The 22,224-nt window shown below is 37.9% G+C and overlaps 1 protein-coding gene across 1 annotated transcript in view; it reads left to right on the plus strand.

The window, feature by feature from the left end:
• Positions 1-303: 303 nt before the first annotated feature.
• spock1 (SPARC (osteonectin), cwcv and kazal like domains proteoglycan 1) overlaps positions 304-22,224 on the plus strand; it is a 193,269-nt gene continuing 171,348 nt past the window's right edge. The window contains 2 exon segments of the mRNA XM_032555366.1: positions 304-400; positions 402-440. Coding sequence (XP_032411257.1) covers positions 305-400; positions 402-440 — 135 coding nt within the window. The 5' untranslated portion in view covers position 304.

Below are 22,224 nucleotides of genomic sequence, written 5' to 3' on the forward strand. Positions count from 1 at the left end.
AAAGAAGGGGGTGGTGGACGCTGGGGGGTAATTGTTTGCCCCATCTGTCGCGGTGACAACTCTGTGTTTATAATCCGATTAGACAAAGGATAAGCAGTTTGAGCATTTATGACACTACTCCCAAATATTAACAGTGGTTATTTTTTCCTGCGAAGTTTTTTAATTATTGCATGTGGAATTCTCCATGAGCCTCCCGGTAACATTTCTTTATCTTCTGAAGTGCTTTATCAGACTTTTCTCTCCATAGCCTACACTTTGCAGCAGCTTTCCCTGTCAGCCTCCTTTCTCTCTCTGCTTACAGAAGATGCTCTTCTTTCTGCTACCTGCCGTGGCTCTCTTGCTGAGCACAGAGACCGTGGTCCACGCTATCAGTCACGAGAAATGGCCGGGCACCGTGGCTCATGTACAACAAGGATCGATCCTGGAACAGATTCAGAGATGTGAGTTGCGCTGCAAGAAACAACATAACGAACTTGTTCCCCCAAAATGAGCATATAGTTAAATCCATTGTGCGTAAATGTGCGCGTGTGGGTTTATCGTTAATGCTTGGATCTGCGTGCGTGTGTGTGTGTGTGTGTGTGTGTGTGTGCGTGCACACGTCGCCCTTGATACACCCAGTGAGTACTTGAGCTCTTGCCAGCAGACGTAATCCACCTTGTAGAAACTCAGCAGGTTGGAACCCTGCTTGAAAGCCAGTCAGACTTTTGGACAAACAGCATTACTCGGCTGCACATGGCGGAATGATTATCTACGGCTCTGAATGACTGAGTTGTTTCCCCGCTGCCTGATTTTCATCATCAGTATTGGCATTCTGACATGTTATCCGTTTATTCTTTCTCTCGGCTCATGCAGAACATTAACTTACAAACACTGAAGGATTTTACAATAAGTAGAAAACCTTTCAAACATATCCATCCCCTTTTAAATGTTTCTTTGTTTCCTTAAAAAATATATTGTGGTTAAAGACACAAACTTTTGTGTTTTGTTCTGGGGTTTGATGTGACAGGCCATTACAAAGTTGTGCATACTTTGAAACTCTCGCATCGTTGCTCTTTCAGAAAACTACATTTTTGGTTATTCTTTGCAGTACAACTCAACCTCTATCATATGGGATGGAGAGCACCTGTGAAGATGAATTTTCTTGCCACAAATGTACAATAAATGTATGTCTAGACTTTGACTGTTCCATTTGAACACCTGGATATATTTTAATATAAACCAATGTAGCTCTGGTTGCATGCTTAATGTCATGGTTCAGCTGTTAGAGCAATTTATCTCTTGCTCTAAAGGGCTTTCTTCCATAATTGCCCAATATTTAGCGCCATCCTGATGCTGCCAACTTTGTGTCACCATGGAGATGGTGTGGTTAGTGTGATGAGCAGTTTTGTTTTTCTCTACACATATTTTGCATGTGTGCCAAAAAGTTTGTATGCTCTCATTTGAGCAGAGCGCCGCTTTGAACATGGTTGTTCTGTTTGCTATATGGTCTATGAAAAACTGCCATCGTGTTCATTCAGTAATGAGTTTCTGCCAGGCAAGATTAAGAGTCAGTAATGAACAGTTATCCTGTCAAACATGGGATATGTTTATCACTCCAATGCAACACATTCTAGATCTGTTAAGTCAAGTTAGTGTTATTAGTGATAAAAGGTAAACATGGGGTGATTTACTTTTTTTAAAAATTCAACAAAGTAGAAGTTGAATTTAAAAAGCTGTATTCTTCTTCAGGAAACTCAAGGACAAATTGGAATCAGCACATATTTCCCCTGTTTTCTTTTAAAAAAGGCAAAATTTTACTGTGTTGTTTGGAAGAGAGAGCTCTGATCAATAGATGTATTTTCCTTCTTGCAATTGTTTGTTTAGTGGATAACTGGGTTAGTCTGCTAGAATTCATAGTGCAGAATGTGTTTTTTCTAGCTGGTTCTACGATGTTGCATCATTGGATTTGTGTGCTGTACAAGCACAGATGCACTGCACAGATCAGATTTCTATCAGATGAAGTGCTTTAAATTATGTAGAAAGTCTTTTTCTCAGAGGTAACAAATTATCTTTATCCTGTAAATGTGCAAATTAAACATAACACAACCACCCCATACCATCCTAGATGCTGTTAAAAAAAAGTTTTATTCCACTTTCACCACATGCTCATTCAGGAAGAAGGACTGCTGCAATTAGGCCTGTCGCGATAAACGATAAATCGATTAATCGTACGATAAATTAAAACTATCGACGTCATTTCAATTATCGGCACTATCGTCTCTCCCGACCTTTTTCTCTTTCTGTTAATGACACCGAATGAAAAAAGGCTCAACTCCGGTGCTCTCCACTGACTCCTCCCTTCCTCATTTCCTTAGTGTAAAGCCCAGCGCACACTACACGATCTTAGAGCTGTCGGCCGATTGTCGGCCCATTTTCAAAACCTGACAGATCACACATTAGCCGACAGAAATCCTAGGTATAACGGTTCGATCGGGTTCGTTCCTGCCCTGTGGTGTCCAACAATGGGCACAAAATAATGGCTACAAGTCCAGTGAACTAATTTTAAAACCAGGCATTAATCAATGCTTTACAACAATCTACCTGCAATGCATGTGGCTAGTGTCAGCGTAAAGTCCTGACTGAATGAAAATCATTAGAACCTATTTACGTCACGTTAACGAAGAACAGCTGAAAAGTTACCGGGTTTATCAACTGCGGTAGCAATTTCGCTCCAACTCCTCCTCTTGTCATTTCTATATTCTTTGCATGTTGAATAAACATTAATGTTGTTTCCACGTCGGCTGGACTTCGGGTTGCGCAGTGTCAGCTGTTTGGGATTCCCCGACGTAATTTCCCCTCAGAAAACACGGAGGAGAATCCGAGCTTTCTGATTGGCTACCTGTCACATTCAACAGGCTGCGTTAAGATCCCAGTCGTGGAAAACCCCTGATTTAGATCGGAGCGGCAACGACGATCTACCGTAACACACCACACAATCTTAGGAAGACCAAAGGTCTAAGATTGTTGTAAGGGGAAAAATAGGAGCAAAAAATCATGTAGTGTGAATTATTGCATCAGGTAGTCGATGTGCCCGTCTTCTCTATTTAAATCTAATTATTACTGAAGGGCAACATAGTATACAGACTTCATAATCTGCACTCTTTGGGTTGTATGCAGTATTTATTTCCACTTTGGCTTTATGTTGTTTAGTTTTTATCAAGTACATTTTTTGTTAATGGAGACTGAGAATCCATTTTGTTTTTGGTTGTTTTGTTTATTTAGTTTATCAGCTCCAGTGTTAAATATTCTTTTGAAAATAAAGTGTATCTATCTTTGGCAGGAAATCACATGCATTATTACGTCATTTCCATTAAATCAGTGTAAAAAGGTCTTCAGACAATATTATCGTTTATCGCAATAATTTTTTGAGACAATTAATCGCTCAGCAAAATTTGCTATCGTGACAGGCCTAGCTGCAATCAATTGGGTTTCCTTAGACAGAAAACATTTTATTAACGGAAACCAGACTTGACTGCCATGTTTTTTGAAGTAGGAATGGATTTGAAATATTCCAAGGAATATTGTTTCTGTTAAATTATCTTGATGTGATACTGTTTTCCCTGGATAGTGCATGATCTCCAACTCAGCCAAATCCTTGAGGACCAACATGTCTTGGGTGCTTTTTAGACTACATTAAATAATTTATAAACAGAGAACAAATCCTAGCACTCAGAGCTTTTACTTGTGTCTTTGAAGAATTGGGACAAGATTCTCCTCTGACTAGCTGGAGTAAGAAAAATTTACCTCCAAATCTCTTCTGAACCTTTTTCAGAGAGTATCTTCAGTACTAAACCTGCCCAGTCTCAAGTTATTTCACTGCTGACAGCTACAGAAGTGATTCCACGCTCTCAACTCTATGATGTCCTTGTCTTCCTGCAAACATGTTCCCCAGACATTTCAGCAGTCTAAGGGGTAACTTTGGCCTTATTAGAGGTGGCCATCTTGGTCCAGCACAGGACCTGTGATGTGAAAGATGTTCATGACAGCCAGAGCTCGACTACCTGGTGTGTGTGCTTCTCCACTGCTTTCTCTTAATGCTGCTCTATGGTCTCCTGTGCAAATGAAACTTGTTAATGGCAAACTGTCAGTGGGGGATGGGAGACAGTAGAGGGGAGTCAGCAGAAATAGGAGGGGAAAGGAATGGCAATAGATAGGGGTGGCATTTATGTTGAATATTTCAAGCTCTGCTGCCGTACAGATGCAGGAGCTGCTGTGGTGATTATGTGTGTGTGTGTCCGAGTGTGTGTTGTCTGACCTATCGCATGAAGGAACCTGCTGTTTGCAATTTGTCTCCTGCAACAGTGGCTGTGGCTCGCTCTGCTGTGTCTCCTTTCCACCTCCATACTTAGCTGCTCATTTCTCTCTTCTTTGTCACCCAAATTAAATTTGCACGAATAGTGCCTCAAAGTACAACAGCATTAAACCATGGCACTGTTTAGAAATCGGTTATGTGGTGAGGGATTGCTTTGAGTGTTGGTAAAAAAACAAACTAAATACTTCTACATGCATCGCTACAAGTCAGTAGAAGTTCTGCAAGATGAAACTGAACTGTTAGACTTAATTGAATAAACTGTACATAAATATACCCAGGTTCAGATTTTCAAGATAGTTTTTTTTATCTCTGTTTCACCCTGTAGCTGATGATTTAGTTAAAAAAATTTTGAAGTAGGCGTTCTTTATTTTCACTTCATTTCTGTGCAATGCACCACCACCTCTGGCAGTAAAACCACACAACATGATGATACTGCCACCACCAAATTAATATATATATTTTTAATTATTCGAAAGTTGACTCATGTTTTGTCTATACCTGCTTGTCCATGCAGGGTCACGCATAGTGCCTATCTCCAGTGTCCATATCTGCGAAGGAAGGTAGACAGGTTGGCAAGCATATTGCAGGGCAACACAGAGACTTACAAGACAAACAACCATACTTGCACATAAGGGCAATTTAGAAAATCCAATTAACCTAACAGTCATATTTTTGGATTATGGCAGTACTTGCAAAGAAGCCATGCATACATGGGCACATGCACAATGCTACCACTTGCACCACTGTGCAGCTCAGTATGAAATCCTTTTTTAATATAAAACACCTGGGACTTGGACTCCTTTTTGCTATTTTGTTCTTCCTGAAAGGATTGGCATGACATTTGGGTCTGAAGTCACCCCGCTGCTGTTCTGCCTCTCAGCTGCCAAGAGAGGTAGTCGCAGTGTTATCCTGACTTGAATCAAGTCGGGGTTTGCTGGCATCATAGCTGAAGGATGTGGACGGTCTGTGTGACCAGCTGGTTGGGCGATTTAATGCAAAAACCCAGTGGAACTGGTGCTGATTAACAGTGGACAGGATGTGCTCAAGTGCACAGAGACAGAACAGTTTACTTAACTTCAACCAAGATTAGTTCCTTCAGTAGCAGTGATGCTTGAAACCAAAACTAATAAGAAGCACTGTATTGTTTTATCCTTTCCTCTCTGTGGTATATCCTTTATATGAACCCTGTGAGTTCCAACCCAGGCTAGATTCATTTTTGAAAATGTCCAAGCTAGAGAGATATTTTAGACCTCATTAGAAGGTTTATGAACTTATATTCACAGTGTATGTAGAGTGCCATATCTGAGTGATTTTTATTACAGAACCATTTGTTGTACAAGAAAGCTAAAGAAGCCTTACCATGATGCCTCCAAACACAATTCTTTATAAATGTGACCAACTAGCTCAACATTTGTTTGACTGTAAAACATTTATCCAGACACTTCTCCCTTGGTCAACATCCTTTTAGTTTGGTGACTCAAAATATCCTTTGCTTTAAACATAAACCCTTGTAATTCAGCAATGTCCAGTTCATCTCCAGCTCCCCCTTCCTAAATATCTCATACAATTTGCTGTTATTTTATGGTGACAGGTTAGGAATTATATCTTGAAGTGATTCCACATTTGAATAAATGTTATTTACAGCTGTTTAAACAGTTTAGCTTGAAATCAGCAGATGTTCATAAATTGTTATAAAATACTGGGTGTCTAAATCTTCTTCTTGGATGTTTTCTGTAATACTGTACATTGTTACAGTTGTTAGCGCGGTTGCAGCTATAATCAAGTCCTTGGATCAAGGCTTCAGGGTTTTTCTGCATGGAATTTTCTTGTTCTTCCAGGTACATTCCTGGTTTCGCTTCTTGTATTAAACCTTCCTCTCACAGTCCAGAAACAGGCATTTTATGTTAAGCCACTACATCAGAGTTTAAGTGTGTCTTTCTTGCCCTGTGATGAACTGGCGACCTGTCCAGGGCGAACCCTGCCTCTTGTCCATTGACAACTATTCACATTCAGGCCTTCTAGGGTTGATGGGGACCTGGTGTGTAAATGGTTAAAGAAAATGGATAGAAGCTATGGATACATTTAGCCTATATGTCTAGTTTGGATTTACCACTGGATGGAAAGTTAAATTATAACTTGTAATTTTTGTTCTGATATTTTAAAAATAATCAAAATTGTATTTATATAATTTTTCTGATGAAAAATAGCTGGTCCAAACAGGTACTAAAATTCACTTGATTCATGCCCATGATGAATGTCTGAAAATGTGTGCATATGAAACCCATTCAGCTTTACACAAAGGTAGGATGTAATCATATTGTCTTCTGCATAGATTAAGTAGTTTTGATCTACCCATCCACTCTCCCAACATATACTGAATTATAGATGAGAATTAGGGAATAAGGCAATGCCAATCAAAGTTGACCTCAGCATACAAGCTGGGAAATTTGTTGACCAAGTAACAAACAAATGCTGAAGGAGAGTGATTGTGACATGACGTACTCACAAGCTCACTTTGTATTCCCATATGCCCCAAATGAAAATTAGCACTCATGAGAAATTTGTGATTTTGTTCTTCATCAATCATAACTGATAATCTTCCATTACACTATGTGACAGGTGTGTGATAAGATCTGTCATGATTGTGTAGTTTTAGCTGACAACTGCAATATAAATAATCACTACTGATAATTCGGCTTTCTTTTGTTATTTTATGTAGTTTCTATAGAGCATTGTAGAAGTGATTGCACACACATCTTGAGAAGATGTGAATATTTTAAGTGAAAATGTTGTTTTCTTGACTTCTTTGGGCATTTATAAAGAGAATATGACTAGTAAGGGAAGACATAAATAATAATTTGGTGCTGTCACCGTCTTTCCAACGTCAAGCAAAACAGATTTCTGTGGTGCAACTTTTAGGTGTTTTAGCTTTTTGTGTTGTCCTCTCGGTGTTAAAAAGAGGATTGTGCTTTGCTGAATAAGAGTTGAAAAAATTGCATATTACAGTAAGTTTATGGCTTGGTTGGTGTATTAGGAATAATTACTTTTATCCTATGCAGGATACTAAAGGTATAACAAACGTCACAGAAAAGTTCACCACTATTTTATCTTATATTATCTCTAACATGTAAATCACAGTTTAAATTTCTTTTTTCCTGTAAACCGCCTTCCTTCATTACACATTATTTTATTTTTATTTTTTTTATTTAAGTCATAAACTCAGTATTTTTGTACTGAGTTTCTATCGTTACGCTCCTGGTCTTTTTCTTGCTGTGACCCTGTGCTCCCTCAGCCATGCCCTCTTTGTCTCTCTCCCTTTTTTCCCAGCACCTCCTTCTGTGACTCCTCCTCTTTGCTGCTCTCCCCCTGCCTGCCATGTTTCACTCGGCATCCCCACTGATAAACCATTTGCTACTTCTTGCATTATGCATGAGTGTCCATGCTCAGGCAGAGGAGCCTGTCCAAGACTTGGAGTCAGAGTTCAGTTAAGAAAAGTAGGGTTTGATTAATCCTTTTGTCGAGTACTAATCACTGGACTATGAAGTGTAGGAGGAGGGTTGGGATGCACTCTGAATAAACTATTTTTATCTTGTCTAAATTTAGTCCAGGAAAGTTTTTTAGTAGATGTTTTTAAATTGTCTCATCAGCAAACCAGTTTTCTTTTTTTTTCAGAAATATATCTGAGTTTTTCATAAATGGGGGTGGAGGGAGAATTTCAGAACAAAAATAGTCCAAATGTGCAGGTACCTACAATATTGGAACAGGAGTCATGCATTACACATTATAGAAAAACAAAGGTAAGAGTGTACAAATAATCAAGTCACAAAGTCAGTGAGAAAGGAAACTAGCTGGGTACACCAACAACTCTTCAGTCGCATCACTCACTGAATAATCATTGTCCTTCATGTGGATTATGAAACAACCCCAAACTTTCTGGAATAGATCGTGTCTGATTTTGAGTATAGCAGAGATTTTTTTCAGGGTTAAGCAAGAAGTTCGTTCCTCAAACCATCCCGTGATACAGTTTTTATCCATAAATTTCCAGGTAAGTGCAATTTTCCTATTTGCTCTTTTATTTTGGTTTCACTTTGAGTAAAGACCTAGCAAGAAGATCCTGCGATCAAGTTCCAGTCTAATGAGAAGAACCTCCTGTATGGATATTCCATATTATCAAAAATAATGAAACAGAGTGCCCTCATATACCACACATTTGTTGTAGGTTTCTTTAATGTCTTGATTGAATTTGCTTCACTTTTCTGAGTTAATGTCTACTCTCATCTACCATTATGTTGTAGTAGCTTAGGGCTTGTATTACCTGTTTTTGACTAATCTGTTTTATGTGTTGTTCTCCAATGTCCCAAAGACAAATTTTTCTAAAGGTCTGCTTTCCATGCATTTTGTTCAGAAATAGAAGAATCAGAAGAGTCGTCTCAGCAAGTTGTAACATTCTGAAATGCCTTTTCTAAAAGGATTTTTTATAAGGATTAACTGGTTTTATTATTATTATTATTGGAAACTTTATATTTAAACTATATCTTTTAAAGCAGCATATTTCTGATTCATAGAGAAGACTTGGTACAGTTCTTTTTATTTTTTTAGCTTTTTGCTGAGCTAACAAAAAATATAACAGTTGTTTAGCTGTAAGTTAAAGCTAAAACAAAACTGTGTTTCAGTAAACTACAAACATCCCTAATCTTTTCTTCTATTTACAAAGTAGAATCTGTTTCTTACCCTGCAGATTTGATTGTGCACCTTTGTTCCACATTTGCCTAATCTCCCGTTCTTGTTTATGAAAACAATATGTCATTTTGCTCAGGCTATAGTTCCCATTTTAATTTTCCAGGCGCTTTTATGTTAATACAGAATAGCTGCGGAGAATACAGTCACATTTGTATGCGACGCTGACTTCATCTGCGCTTCTGTTTCAGACAGGGTCAACTTTGTTGTGAGCCTGCAGCTTCTCTGTGCTGTTTGGCTGCATCAAAGTGTTCTGGTCAGGAGAGAAAATATCTGGATATGCACAGTACAGCTGGAGCAGTGGGGAAGAAATGGCAAAAATAAACAAAAGAAAACTCAAGCAGCCAATCAAAATTTAGTGACAGAGTTCAGGCCACAGAGAATAAGAATAACCGGGCTGATTTACATAAAGTAGAGGCAGTAACATACACAGTACCGGCACGTTGAACACAGACATACTGCTTTTCTCTGTCACAAATATCATTTCTGTAGCTTTGTGACATAAACAATATTTGTCAGTAGTGTACCAGAATAAACACCTTCCCGATTAGAGCTTAGATTAGAAATTGTAGCTGCCTTCTACACTGATTAACTATTTGTTTTTTTAAAAGGCAAGTTAAGACAATGAAGGATAAAGGATTAAAGTTCTGAGGTTTGTACATTGAATGACAAATGTTTTGAAGTACTATCATTAAAATACTTTCCCTCCATTGTTTGGTACAAATTTATCTTTGTAGTATGAAAAAAATGGGTTAAGAGTTGGACATTTCGCCTGGAGGAGCTCTCCTAGCACTATACATCCATGAACAACTTTTTATGACTATTTTATGTTGACCAGTTCTTGTCTTTTAGTTAAAAAAATAGTGGAGAATAATACACAACATTTAACCAGTATTACATGCTCTACATTAGTTTAGGCCTATTTGTCATTGTACTGCACTTAAATCATATTTCAATGTAATGCAACTGTCTCTGTATTTCTTATAAGAGAGATACTGTCCCAATTTAGCCTCAAAATGCTTCTCGTACACAAGTTCACTAGGTCAAGAAAACCACTAATTTTGACAATGCATCACCTAAGACCTGCACAGCTTTCTGTTATTTAGCCATTTACTTTTTGCTTTGATATTGGTTGATAATTTGACTTGTAAAATAATGTTCCAAATTAACTGTCTGCAGACAAAACTCACAGAAAACATTGTGCTACTTCATGAATTTACTGTTTTGTTTTAAACATTGTAACATTTTCTACATAGTTTCTACAGAGCTATGTAGAAATTCTACATAGCTCTGTCTCCTGTACTGAGAGCTGTCTGTGGATATGTTTGCTCAGCCAGCACAGATATATCGAGTGCTGCAGCAACTAGCACAGTTTCACTGTGAAAGTTGTTGTATGCAGCAAACACCTAGGGGAAAGCACAAAAGACAGATTTAACAAGAAATGACAGCAGACGTTGCAGCCACATAGCTCATTCAAAGACAGTAATCCACCAGCAACAGTTCACTTTAGTCAGTAACTTTGACACCAATCATTTAAAAATAAATATTGATTGGTGTGGGAATGTAACACTTGTAACTGGACAGAGAAATCCCTACTCGCATCTTTTAAACCACGTTTAGGCCTCTGTATGCATCTTATGTGGATATTTTAACAGCATTTTACGCTGTTTTCATGGGACGCAGTGTAGTCTTTTCAACAAAAATATTGCTCAGTGGTTGTACATAGCACTATTTAATTTATATTAACAGAAGTAACAAAGAATGTTAGTTTTTCTTGTAAGATTTGTCCAAACACTGATCTCCTTTTACCAAAACAAACTGTCATCATCACCATTTTGGCAGCTTCACTGTTTTTGTCAAGATGTGGAAAATTAGTTTTAACACTTCTAAATCCATTGTTTGTTTTGTCTTCAAAGGATTTGCCTGTCCTTTCCCTCCCTCTCTCACTTTCACTGTTTTCAGACTGAAATCCGGTTTGCCCTGCTGCGTGCTGCCGAGGTTACAGAAAGGCACTAAATCATACTTGCGCAGGACACGGCTTGCCTGCAAAGCACCAGATTGTCAATTCATTAGTTGATGAACCTGGTGACGGGTAGAAAAAAATGCTCAAATAATAGCGTGAGTGTTGAGTATTAGAGCGGCCTGTCTCAACTCTCTCACAGTGGGAATTAAATGTTGTCATCGTTTATCAGCAGCACTTTGAGATGACAGCCTCTTCAGAGCTGCCAGTCAAAACACCAGCATTGGCTCACTGATCATTTAGGGGAATTCGTGTTAGCAGGTGTTGTTCTGCAGTGGAAGCATCTGACATTTTATTTTTACTTCCAACTTGCTCTGGTTGCTTGTTTTGTGCATTCTCGCCCCCACCTTTTCATTTCATTCATGGAGGAAAAAGGTTTTGCTGAGCATGCATGTTCTTTTTAGCACTCTTCGGCCTTGCCGTGCACACATTCACACCTGGAAGCACGCCTCCCCCTGTTCATCCAAAATAAATTGCTGTCCTCAGTGTATCTTTGTCTTTGCCCTGGTGTGCTACGTGCAGAGATTGGCTTTGTTATTCAGTCATTGTTATTCAGTAGGGAGGGGGGCAGGGCAGGGTGTGGCTCAGAGAATCCCCACCCCCCACAACTTTCAGACGCCTGTATAAAGCCTTTCAGCGTATCTCCCCACCAAACATGCATCATTTATGGCTGTTTGGCTCGCCTCTCTTTTTAAAACCCTGTGCCATCTCCCCTTTTTCTCCTGTCGTTCTAATTCAAGAGCAAATATTTTGCTCCAAGATCTAAATTTTTCTTGTTTTTTCCAAAAATTCTACTGAAAAAATGTAAAAATCCATTGTTACAGCGGTGATTGCACTTTAAAAATATCAGTGTAGAAATATCCACATCTTGACTTTGCTGACTTGTTTCTTTGCGTATTGATGCATAAACACATTCAGGCTTTCATTTACTCTGAAAGTCTTGGAGAGATTGATTTCTAAATGCACAAGGAGAGGTAACCCAGACTGGAGTTTCAATATAATTTGTTTGCATTTGAGAAGCCAGTTACAAAAAGGTAGCAGAGGACAATTTGGACACAGGGAAGATAAAGGTCGCTGCCCCTTATAACTGAGACAAATAGGTTGTCTGGTAGAGTATTTGGGAGTGTGTGTGCATGCGAGCTGGAGTTTACAACGGAGAGAAAGGAAATAGCAGGGTCACTGACGGCAAAACAGGATCTGTGCGAGAGGAAGATGAAATTTAATATGAAGCCCATCAACACTATGAGCAGATGTACAGTCACAAGGCCAAAGGGATGTGAGAATTGCACAATCCGTCATTAGTACAACACGTCGGTGTGTGTTTTCTCTCTTGACTTTGTCATGACAGCCTCTCCAAGTTTTATTCTTGCTCTGGAGGAATTGCCTTTCTGTCAGCATTCTGGGTGCTGATATGAAGCTCTCCTGCTAAACTGCAAAGTCTTTTGTAGAGATGCTGTCGGATATGTTGCTTAGCAAGACAGTGAAGCCACCGTGGGTTCTGTGTTTGGATATCTTGTTCTAATTTATAAAGAGGGAGACAAATAAAAACACATTGCTGCTGTTTTTGAATGAATCAGGGTTCATATTATGTCCTTCATCCTTCATTTAGTCACTTCTTTAATCTGTTTGAATTTGCCAGATGAAAATGATCAACACTGATAATTAACATGAACTTTTTTCATTATAATTGTTTAAACCAGGGTCTTACTGTGCTGATTTCTGTTTGTCAAACGTAGCTATTAGATAAAGCATCAAAAGATTTTGTAATCCTTAGAAGAATGAACCCTGATGTATACTGATGCTTTTTTTGCTTACTCCAATGTATGTCGAAACTTGCATTATTATAAGGTGATGGGCATGATCAATGTTATTTATATTGAAGTGGGAATTTTTAAAATATTAGGCAAAGAAATGTAGATGCTCATATTGCAGTGAAAAAAAATACTTGTACAGCAATTTTAGACAACTGATTGACTTAAGTAATTTTAGTAATAAAGTATCTTTCACAGGCTACAATGATGACTAGATATAAAGTATGAGTAAAGAAGCATTAAAGAATAATACAGTCTCTGCAGGCCAATTATGCAGTATACTGGGCATTTAAGAGCAGCTTAGGTATGATAATTAAAGAGGAAAGTAAAATAACAAAATAAATTGAAAGTGTGAAAATCATATTGGTAAATACTGTTTTGTTTAATCCATTTGCTATTCAGTCTGCATTTTCAGCTCTGAAGAGTGATTTATTTCAAAATCTTATTTTTATTTTATTTTTTTGCACCATACTTCATATTTTTGACTGCATGTCATTTCTGGTTAAAATCTATGGTATAGTAATGATAGGGAGGCATCTCCTCGTTACTGCAGTGGGACTATAAAACTGCTGTATTTTCATTCTTCACACTTCAGCTGCATGCTGTTTTTTTATGGGGGAGGGTGTGTGTGTGTTCATGAATCAAAGTAATGAGCTGATTTACACCTCTTCATATTCTGCAAATGAAGAAAATTATGCATAATTCCACGTATAAACCATCTGTAGTTTTTTTTTTTGTTTTTCTGTAAGACTAAAAATGGTTTAGTCTTATGTTATGATTCATGTCCTGATATATTTTTTTTCATCTGTGGATTTTGGTGAGTGCTTTTTTGTCATTGATATTGATGAAGCTGCCACCCCTGCTGTGTGCTGGATCAAGCATTTGATTAGATGGTGTAGTTTTTTCCGTCTTGGTTTGGCAGCCTCTACATCTCCGTATACTGTATCAGGGTGTTATTCGTCTTCCTCTAATGTGTTTTATTGGCTGAATCCATGAGTAGAGATGAGCCATAACATTCGTATTTGTCTGTTTCCTATCAAGGGTATTGTTTTCAGGGTGTCAGCATTGCTTTGTTCAGAGCATAACGTCTTTTTTCTTTGATTCATTGAGTGCTTAATATCTGTTTGATGTGTATCACAGCTTGTACTACTCCAGTTCTTGTTTGGAACTGGAGTAGTACAAAACCGATCTTGATGGTTTTCGATCTTTTGAGAGTTTTTGTTTAACAACGATTCTAAAGTACCATCAATTCTCCCCTTTGCTCACCACATGGAGATTGTGCAGCTAAATTACAAACATTTTCTTCTATGCCACAAATTCATCCACTTGTTTTTGAAATGTCATATCTTAAAATCATCAGTTCTCAGTAGTAATAGTTCTTGGTAGTGTTAGTGTGATGTGGCGAGAAGGCTTTTCTCAGCAAGAGTCCATTACAATTTAAATTGCTCACAGGGGCTCATTGTCTCCAGTATTGTGTCCAGAATTTTAACATCAACTTTGCTTATAATCATTTGAATGAAACGATTGACAAGAAAACTAAACAAGAAACACAAGTTGTTACATGGACAAAACAAAAATATTTCATTTGTTTTATTTTACAAGTGTTCTTAGTGTTAAAGGTTACTCAGCAACTCATGGGAAGTCAGTTTAGCATAATCTGAGGATGGAGTAAAGTTGGTTCTTCTCTGATCTGTCATGGCGAAAGAGTTGAACCATCATACGTTATGAGGCTGTCCACCAGATAATGCTTGACAGAGCAAGGTTTCAGAAATAGTTTTAGACTCAAGTTTCAAATCTTGAGTCTCCAAGAAGTCTCAAAATCAAAGACTTCTTAAACTTAGATTTAAAGTTTTGAATTTTAGGGTCATTAATAACACTTTTCTTATGTAAAAGGTTCTGATAGAAGACTCTTTGCATCTACTTATTCTCCTCTAAAAGGCTGAACTTGGTATTTAAGAAACTATTTATTTAGCTTCATCTTCATAGTAATGGCCATATGGAAATCTCTCACACAGAATGCTTTGACTTTGTATCATTCCAGAAACAAAATAAGAATAATCTGTTTTAAACATCTAAAAGGCCCAGAATAGGTGGTCCAAAGATGAACTGTTGATACAGAGTCACATGGTTTCGGAGTGTTCATTTTCGTACAGAACTTTCACGGTTCACAAGTCACACTTTGCCGTCATGGTGTTTTCCCGTGTGTGATTTACAACAGCAGAGAAGAATGAGTATTACAAGTCCACAAATTTGGAGGAGAAAATTATTTATCACGTTAAAACAAAACAAAAAATGCAAGATGTTTGTGAAACGTTTGCCCAGTGTATCAAACCAGAACCGAGCAGAGAGAGTTTAATATTTCAGTAGATATTTCCTAACAGTCTCGAACAATTGCTCCACAAAATCTGCTCTGACAGAAAAACCGGTGTTCTGACTGTCTATGCTGCCTGACAATCTGTCCTGCCTTGCACAGTTAGTCAGAACACCGACTCATGGAAGTTGAGCAGCACATAAATAAACACACCCATGAAATTCAGACCAATCACACAAGAAGTTTGCATGGAGAGAGGGGGTTCTGGGGCTGTTGTGACAAGAAGGAAAGGACGACATGAGGCCGAGAAGAAAATTACGTGTCAATGAGAACTTATTTTGACAGTTCAGCTGAGCCATGCAGAGACCTTTTGCTGTGTTGCTGTTAAACTTGCGTCATTGCAAACAAAGGTCCTTTCAGCTAATTGAAATAAAAGCAATTCATATTCTATTCATTCAGAAATTCAACATCCTGTCTCATTTACTTACCAAACTGTCTTGTACATTATATTGTAATTTACAAACCTATTCAAGAAGAGTACTATTGAAGTGTCCATTTATTTAATAAATTAATTTATAAAGGAAAACATAATATATAGATTAATGACACACAGATTGAAGTCTTTTTTTGTAAATTATTATTTTCCACTTAGAATATTATATTGGATGAATAAATAAAGAAAGGGCTTAAAGATATGATCTTGTTCTTTTCAAATGGTACTTCTAATCTGTAAATTGAGCCCAATCGGGACACACATTCTAATTTCTAACTTCACTAAGTTTTATGTCCTCTAAAAAACAGTTTCTGTGTGGATGAAGGGCAAAAATGGTATAAAAGTTTTAAGTTTTACAAAAATAAATTCTTGTCTGGGCAGAGGCATAGGCTTGGGGATAAATGACTTATTAATATCTGTGTATGTAATTTCAGCTGAAATTAGATTCCTCCATAAGGTGGCAAGGCTCTGCCTTAGAGATTAGGCATACAGTTCTTTCATCTGACGGGAGCTCAGCGAAGAGTTGCTGCTCCTCTGCTCTAATTGCAGTCAGTTGAGGTTGTTCGCATTTGATTAGAATGCATCCCTTCGTAGGTTTTCTGAGCATGTCCCACTGAGAGGCGACCCAAGGACAGACCCGGATCCCACAGGAAGGACTCCTGACCTGGAACACCTTTGAATCCTCCAAAATAAGATGGAGGAGTTCACCGGGGAAACGGATGTCAGGATTTCTCTCCTTGACCTTTTAGCCCCTGCTAAGTGGATGGGAGGGTGGGGAATGTACTTGCAGCCACAGTTTATCCTTAACTAACTTCAATTTGCACTAGGGCTACTGTAAAATAATATTCTAGTAATCGAGTACTCTATAGAATATTTTTACGATTATCCGAGGAATCGGATCTCTCTCTCTCTCTTTCCGCCAGTCCTACTGTTTGCCCCAGATCCATGACGACCCGATTCCGACGCCAGAAAAGCTGTCATAGTCCAACCATCGCACCTGCAAAGTTCAACAATCCTTATTTGTCCCCCAAACCCTAACAAAACACCACACAATGCAACACCATGCTGCTAGCACTACACAACAACTCATAGGTGGAAGTAAAAGCGCTGCCCACCTCAAATAATAATCCAGCTGGAACACGATGCGTTACATAAGGAAACATAATGTGACAAAGCTTCGAGGCAGATAAAGTTTCTTCGATAATCGAGGTACTCGAATCATTCGAGGAATCGTTTCAGCTCTAATTTGCACAATCAAAAAATGAGCACTGGTTTCTGTATTTTGCTCTGTCCCACATTACTATGAATGCTGTTTGACTGTGAACCCAACACTTGGCAGTGCAGGACATTAAGTCATAAGGTCACAGAGCTCTGTCCAATTATTCGTTCATTGGGACTAAGTAAATTTTCTGCTGTTTGCAAACTATTTCTGTTATACCAGCACCGCATCAACCAACTTGTAATAGTTAGTTGACGTAATGCAGGACTGCTTGTGAACTAGATCTTGCTATTGCAGAATAAGACATGAAGACTTTGTGTGAGTGGAAAGTAGGTTTCCTATTTCTAATTCCTTCCTGTGTCCTCCAGTATGTTGTCACCACTCTTTGGACCAACATTTTTCTCTTCCCAGTGCTGCATAATGAGCTGTACAGTATCTTATGATTTATATACAAGCGCCACACCGAGACTGATTGTCTAGTTCAACTTGTTTCCTGTAATCATGGCCGTTAGTTAGTTAAAATGAAGGCAGTCAGTCAGAGAATACATTGTTTGGCTGCATATTTTTGGAGGCAAGCTGTTTCAGTATAAAATGGGAGAGGTCATGTTGGCAAAGTGGGCAGTCCTGCACCAATCACATTTTAAAATTGCCTTTCCAACTCAAGTGTCACAATGTAGGATAAATCAGGCTCTCTGTTTTTTCACACCTCCTCAGTGTCACCATCACTCCTCTACTGTACTCTTGTTCTCTTCTATAGCTATCATGTTTATGGCCCCTAAAACCATGTCAGATTGAATTGGTCATTATCTCATTTTTCCTCCCCGAGGGCACAGATAGGGTTACTGTTTGTGTGTGTAAGTGTGTGTATGGGATTTTGACAATTGTCTTGTCTGCTTCAATAATTCACAAGGTCTCTGCTGTTACACCTCATGCAATGCTTGGGGGGGAAAGTGAGAGACAGAGTGAGGGGAAAGAGCCATGGATGGGAGGGACCGTGTGACACTGTAATGTGGTAGAAGTACAGCTTGTAGCTTTTAGTGCCTTTTCATATTTTGTACTGAAGCACTTTGTAGTCTGCAGAAAAAACAACCTGTTATTTTTTTTAAGTCATTTTTTACACAACATATAAAACAGCTATCTCAACACGTACCTTTTATGTAGGTGATAAGGCTTTTATCAGCACCTGGGGAAAAAAAAGCTAAATTCACTGCTTACTCTTACAGTAAATGTCCCACTCCAGCAGTTATGAATTAATATGTATTTCTGTTTTTTAGAACATCAAATACAAAGTTTCTGAAGCCTTGAAGTGGTAAGTAGGCTGATTTGAAATTGAGTAATGTGGAGCACTTGCTTGTACATACAGTAGTATCTGCCTTTTGGTGCAGTTTGAAAAATCTGGAAAAGTTTTTCACAAGGGTTTTGGATTAGTTATAGGGCAGCAGTGGCTGAGGAGGTAAATTACAGGTTAGTGGTGGACTTGCTGGTTCGAGCCACCACTCCATTCCTCTTTTGACTCTGCTGTTGTGTCCTTCAGTAGGACTCCAGCTCTTGAAGGCTGGATTTGAAGATCCCTGATTTAAAACAACTCATTCACTCATGAATTTCCTGGACCCGTTTTGCCCTTGCAGTGTCACAAAGGATGTTTACACAAGGATGACCATACACATATATACGCTCATGCCTAAAGGAAGTTTAGAGTGGCTTATGTGAACATTTATGGGCTGTAGAATGAAATCTGTGTACCCAGAAAGAATCCATGCACAGAGAGAACATGCAAACTCCACACAGAAAGACCTTGGCTAGGATTTAAACTCAGCCATGCAGCCCTAAAACACCCTAACTTGTTTCAGCCAAAGTTTATGTGCCATCATTTCTTGGAGTTTTGCAGAACTATAGCTTGATCAACATAGAACAATAAAATATTGATTCCACCACATTCACTGTTTACAGAGAATGCCAATCAATGCACATAGTACCACCAGGCATTAGCATTTGTTCTTGATTTCTGTATTCTCACAACATGTTCAATAATAGTAAAATATACAGCATTAACGAGAGTAAAAATATTTTTGCTGTCTACTTGTAATATGTATGTTTAGTTCGAAATATTCTAAATACTTTGGTCTTGTTAAACTGCTTTTACAAAGTTCTCTAATTCTCTGTTCCACAAGAGTTTTTTCTGATGAACTCTGAGAAAATACCACATCAAAATATGAATTTCTCTCCACTACATCAAGGGGAAGAAACTTAAACTAAGAGAACCAATATGGCAGATATGTTTTTGTTCTAACAGTGAAAGCAATTTACTCATCATCTTTTGATCTGATACAGGTTGATGAGAAAGGAAAAACGATTTTACTAAAATTGTTTTAAGGCACATTTCACACATGAAACAGAACAAAAACATTACAGTTGTATGGTAAGAAAACTTTGTTTCTGAAGCCAGTTGGATGCATCTTGTTCAGACCAGCAATATTTGTGCTGAACTTCATGTGAACTCATCCTGCTTGTCAGATTAAATAGAAATGTACTATTACTCATAGAGCTGTATTGCTAACTTAACTGGAAATATGGTATTTTTTATTTTTTTTTCCAAGGGAGCAGATAAGAAACTTGTCTTCCAGTTTTTGCAGCTGCTGTATGTGACTTACAACTAAAATGAAGGAATTATATTTCAGCACCCTGGTCAGCACCACACTGTTTTCAGCCTGTGTGTTGGTGTGAATCTGGTGTTGAGTGTAGTGTTGAGTTGTTCTATACTCCTGAGCTGCGTGTCAAAAAAAAAAAAAAAGAAAAAGTTCAAGTGGATAAAAATGTTTTTTTTTTAGCTGGATGTTGATGATGATCTGCATTACATTGGTACTTTTAGTGAAGTTCTCATTTTTCTTTGCTGAATCTGGTTCTGTTCTCCCTGGCACCATATGACTACTCTCTCCAATCACGTCAGAGCGTTGTCAGTGAAACAGCTGGCTGGACGTCCTGTTTCAGGCTGACTTTCAAACCCAGAGAGACACGACGAATCAGATTTAGGCCAGATGGTGTTTTTTTATCCCTCATATGTTATTTTATTAATTTATTTACTGTACATTTCTTTTCAAAATGGAGAGTTGAAGGAGAAACCAGAATTTAAATGTCATGTGGTGATGTAAATGTAGCTAAGAGTGTACTTGTTATGGAGGGCAGCTGGCTGAGCAAAGGACACCTGCTCTTTTTATTTATCTTTTATTTTTTAGTGGACCATCGCTACATAAAATGGAATAATAAAACAACCCCAGTGGGCTGGTGGACTTAACAACCACTCATTTGAAACATATAATTTTGTCTCTAACCCTAACATTAGACAAAATTGTAATACACTGCTTTTCAAAAATATTAACTACCCTTTACTCTAATACAAAGTAGTGCATAATAATTTACAGTCCACCCTTTTGGGTGAATGCCTTTACCAATTTTGTGTAAATTTATACTGATTCGTTCCAGAACAGTTCAAGCTCAGAAAGATTGGAGTATGCCTGTGAGCATCAGTTTTCAAGTTATGCCAGAGATACTTAATCAAACTTTGTAGGAATTCATTGATGTACTAATATTGATGTCAGATATTAATATTGCTGTCATGACAAATACTTACTGGTATTATATGTAATGTTTCCTTACACTTTCAACACTGTGAGAGTGACCACTCCATGTAGTTTGCTTTTCTGCTTTTAACACCCCATAATCCTTCACTGCATCACTGCATCATGAATTGTCAAATGCCATTTGTATGCATACACATACACAAACAGCAACAAGATGCATATAAAAATGGGTTGTTAATATTGGCCCAGTTTTATTGATCAGACTCGTACCAATATGTTTAAAAAGTTTAAAAAAATATTGGTGGATGCCAATGTAGATGCTGATATAATTAATCCCTAATATTTAGCCTTTTAGGTCATTCTACACATATATATTTTGATGTAAAACACTACATTCTAGCACTGGTTAAATTTTTATGCAAGTTTATGGCTCTACTGAAAGGTAAATGTCTGGCCCAGTTCTAACTATTTGCAGGCTTTATAAAATATCGGCCTGTCTTTAGCTCCATTAATCTCCCACCGGCTCTGACCACCAACCTTGTCCCTGATAAATAATAGCATTCCCAGGACATAATCCAGCTGCTAGGCTATTTTATGGTAGAGATGTTGTTATTAGGGTATTCAATCTCTACCACTTGTAGCATTTGTGTGTAGGGTACAAAGTTAAATTTGTATTTCATCTGACAAGGCCTGGGTGGGCATCTCTTAAAGAGCGAGTATTCTGCATGGTTTACATGTGTCCTTGCTCCAACGCAGCTGAATTAATGACTGAATTATCGCCACAGTATGAAATCAATTTCTCCAGAGGCTTGCTAATAAGCCAGTCATGTCATTCAAATGTTTTTAACCAAGAAAACATCAAAAACATCCTCGACTCTTGGGAATTGAAGTTTGCTACCCTTGGACCTTCTTACATATGTTTGCTCTATTCCCCTTTAAAGAAATAGCTCCAAAATCTTGACACTCTTCCATAAAGAGCACATTACTGTTAGGTATGCTGTCCATTCTCTCAGTTTTGGCTTTTCTGCAGCTCCTTCAAGGTTTACTACAGGCAGCTTACTTGTGTTGGTTGGTTGGTTTGAAGTTCTGCCATACTGTTCTCAATTGAACAGTGCCCTTTTGAATATGTACAAGGCGGGAATACTCTTGTATGCTCTAACACAGCTTTAAACTTCACCACCACCTTATCTGTGAGTTGTCAGTTTTAATGATTGCTTTTAATGATGCTATTTATTCACTAATGTTCAAAAAGAAACTTCTGAAGCCTTCACAGTACAGCGGTGTTTCTACTGTTTGAATCACACATAGATGAGCTGTATTTTCTAATTAGATGACTTCTGAAGGAAATGGGTAGGATTGGATTTTATTGAAGGTAAAATAAAAAAGACTGACATTTGCACACTGCACTTTTTCAGATTCTTATTTGGAAAATGAAATGACACCATGTGTGATTTATTTATTTTTTTCTACCTGACAATTATGCCCTGCTTTCTGTTGGTCTGTCACAAAGGGGGGAAAAATCTAATTAAATACATTGATGTTTGTTGTTGTCATGACAGAAAAGGTCAAGGGATATAAATATGCTAAAAAGAAATGTTATAGATTTTCAAAGCCGCAAAGAAATAATTTAAACTATGTTGGCTAATAACAGTAGTTTTCTTTGTGCTACTTTTTAGATAAAATGTCTTGCAAAAAGAAAGCAAT

Source organism: Xiphophorus hellerii, chromosome 23 (assembly GCF_003331165.1).
Source record: "Xiphophorus hellerii strain 12219 chromosome 23, Xiphophorus_hellerii-4.1, whole genome shotgun sequence".
Classification (NCBI taxonomy): domain Eukaryota; kingdom Metazoa; phylum Chordata; class Actinopteri; order Cyprinodontiformes; family Poeciliidae; genus Xiphophorus; species Xiphophorus hellerii.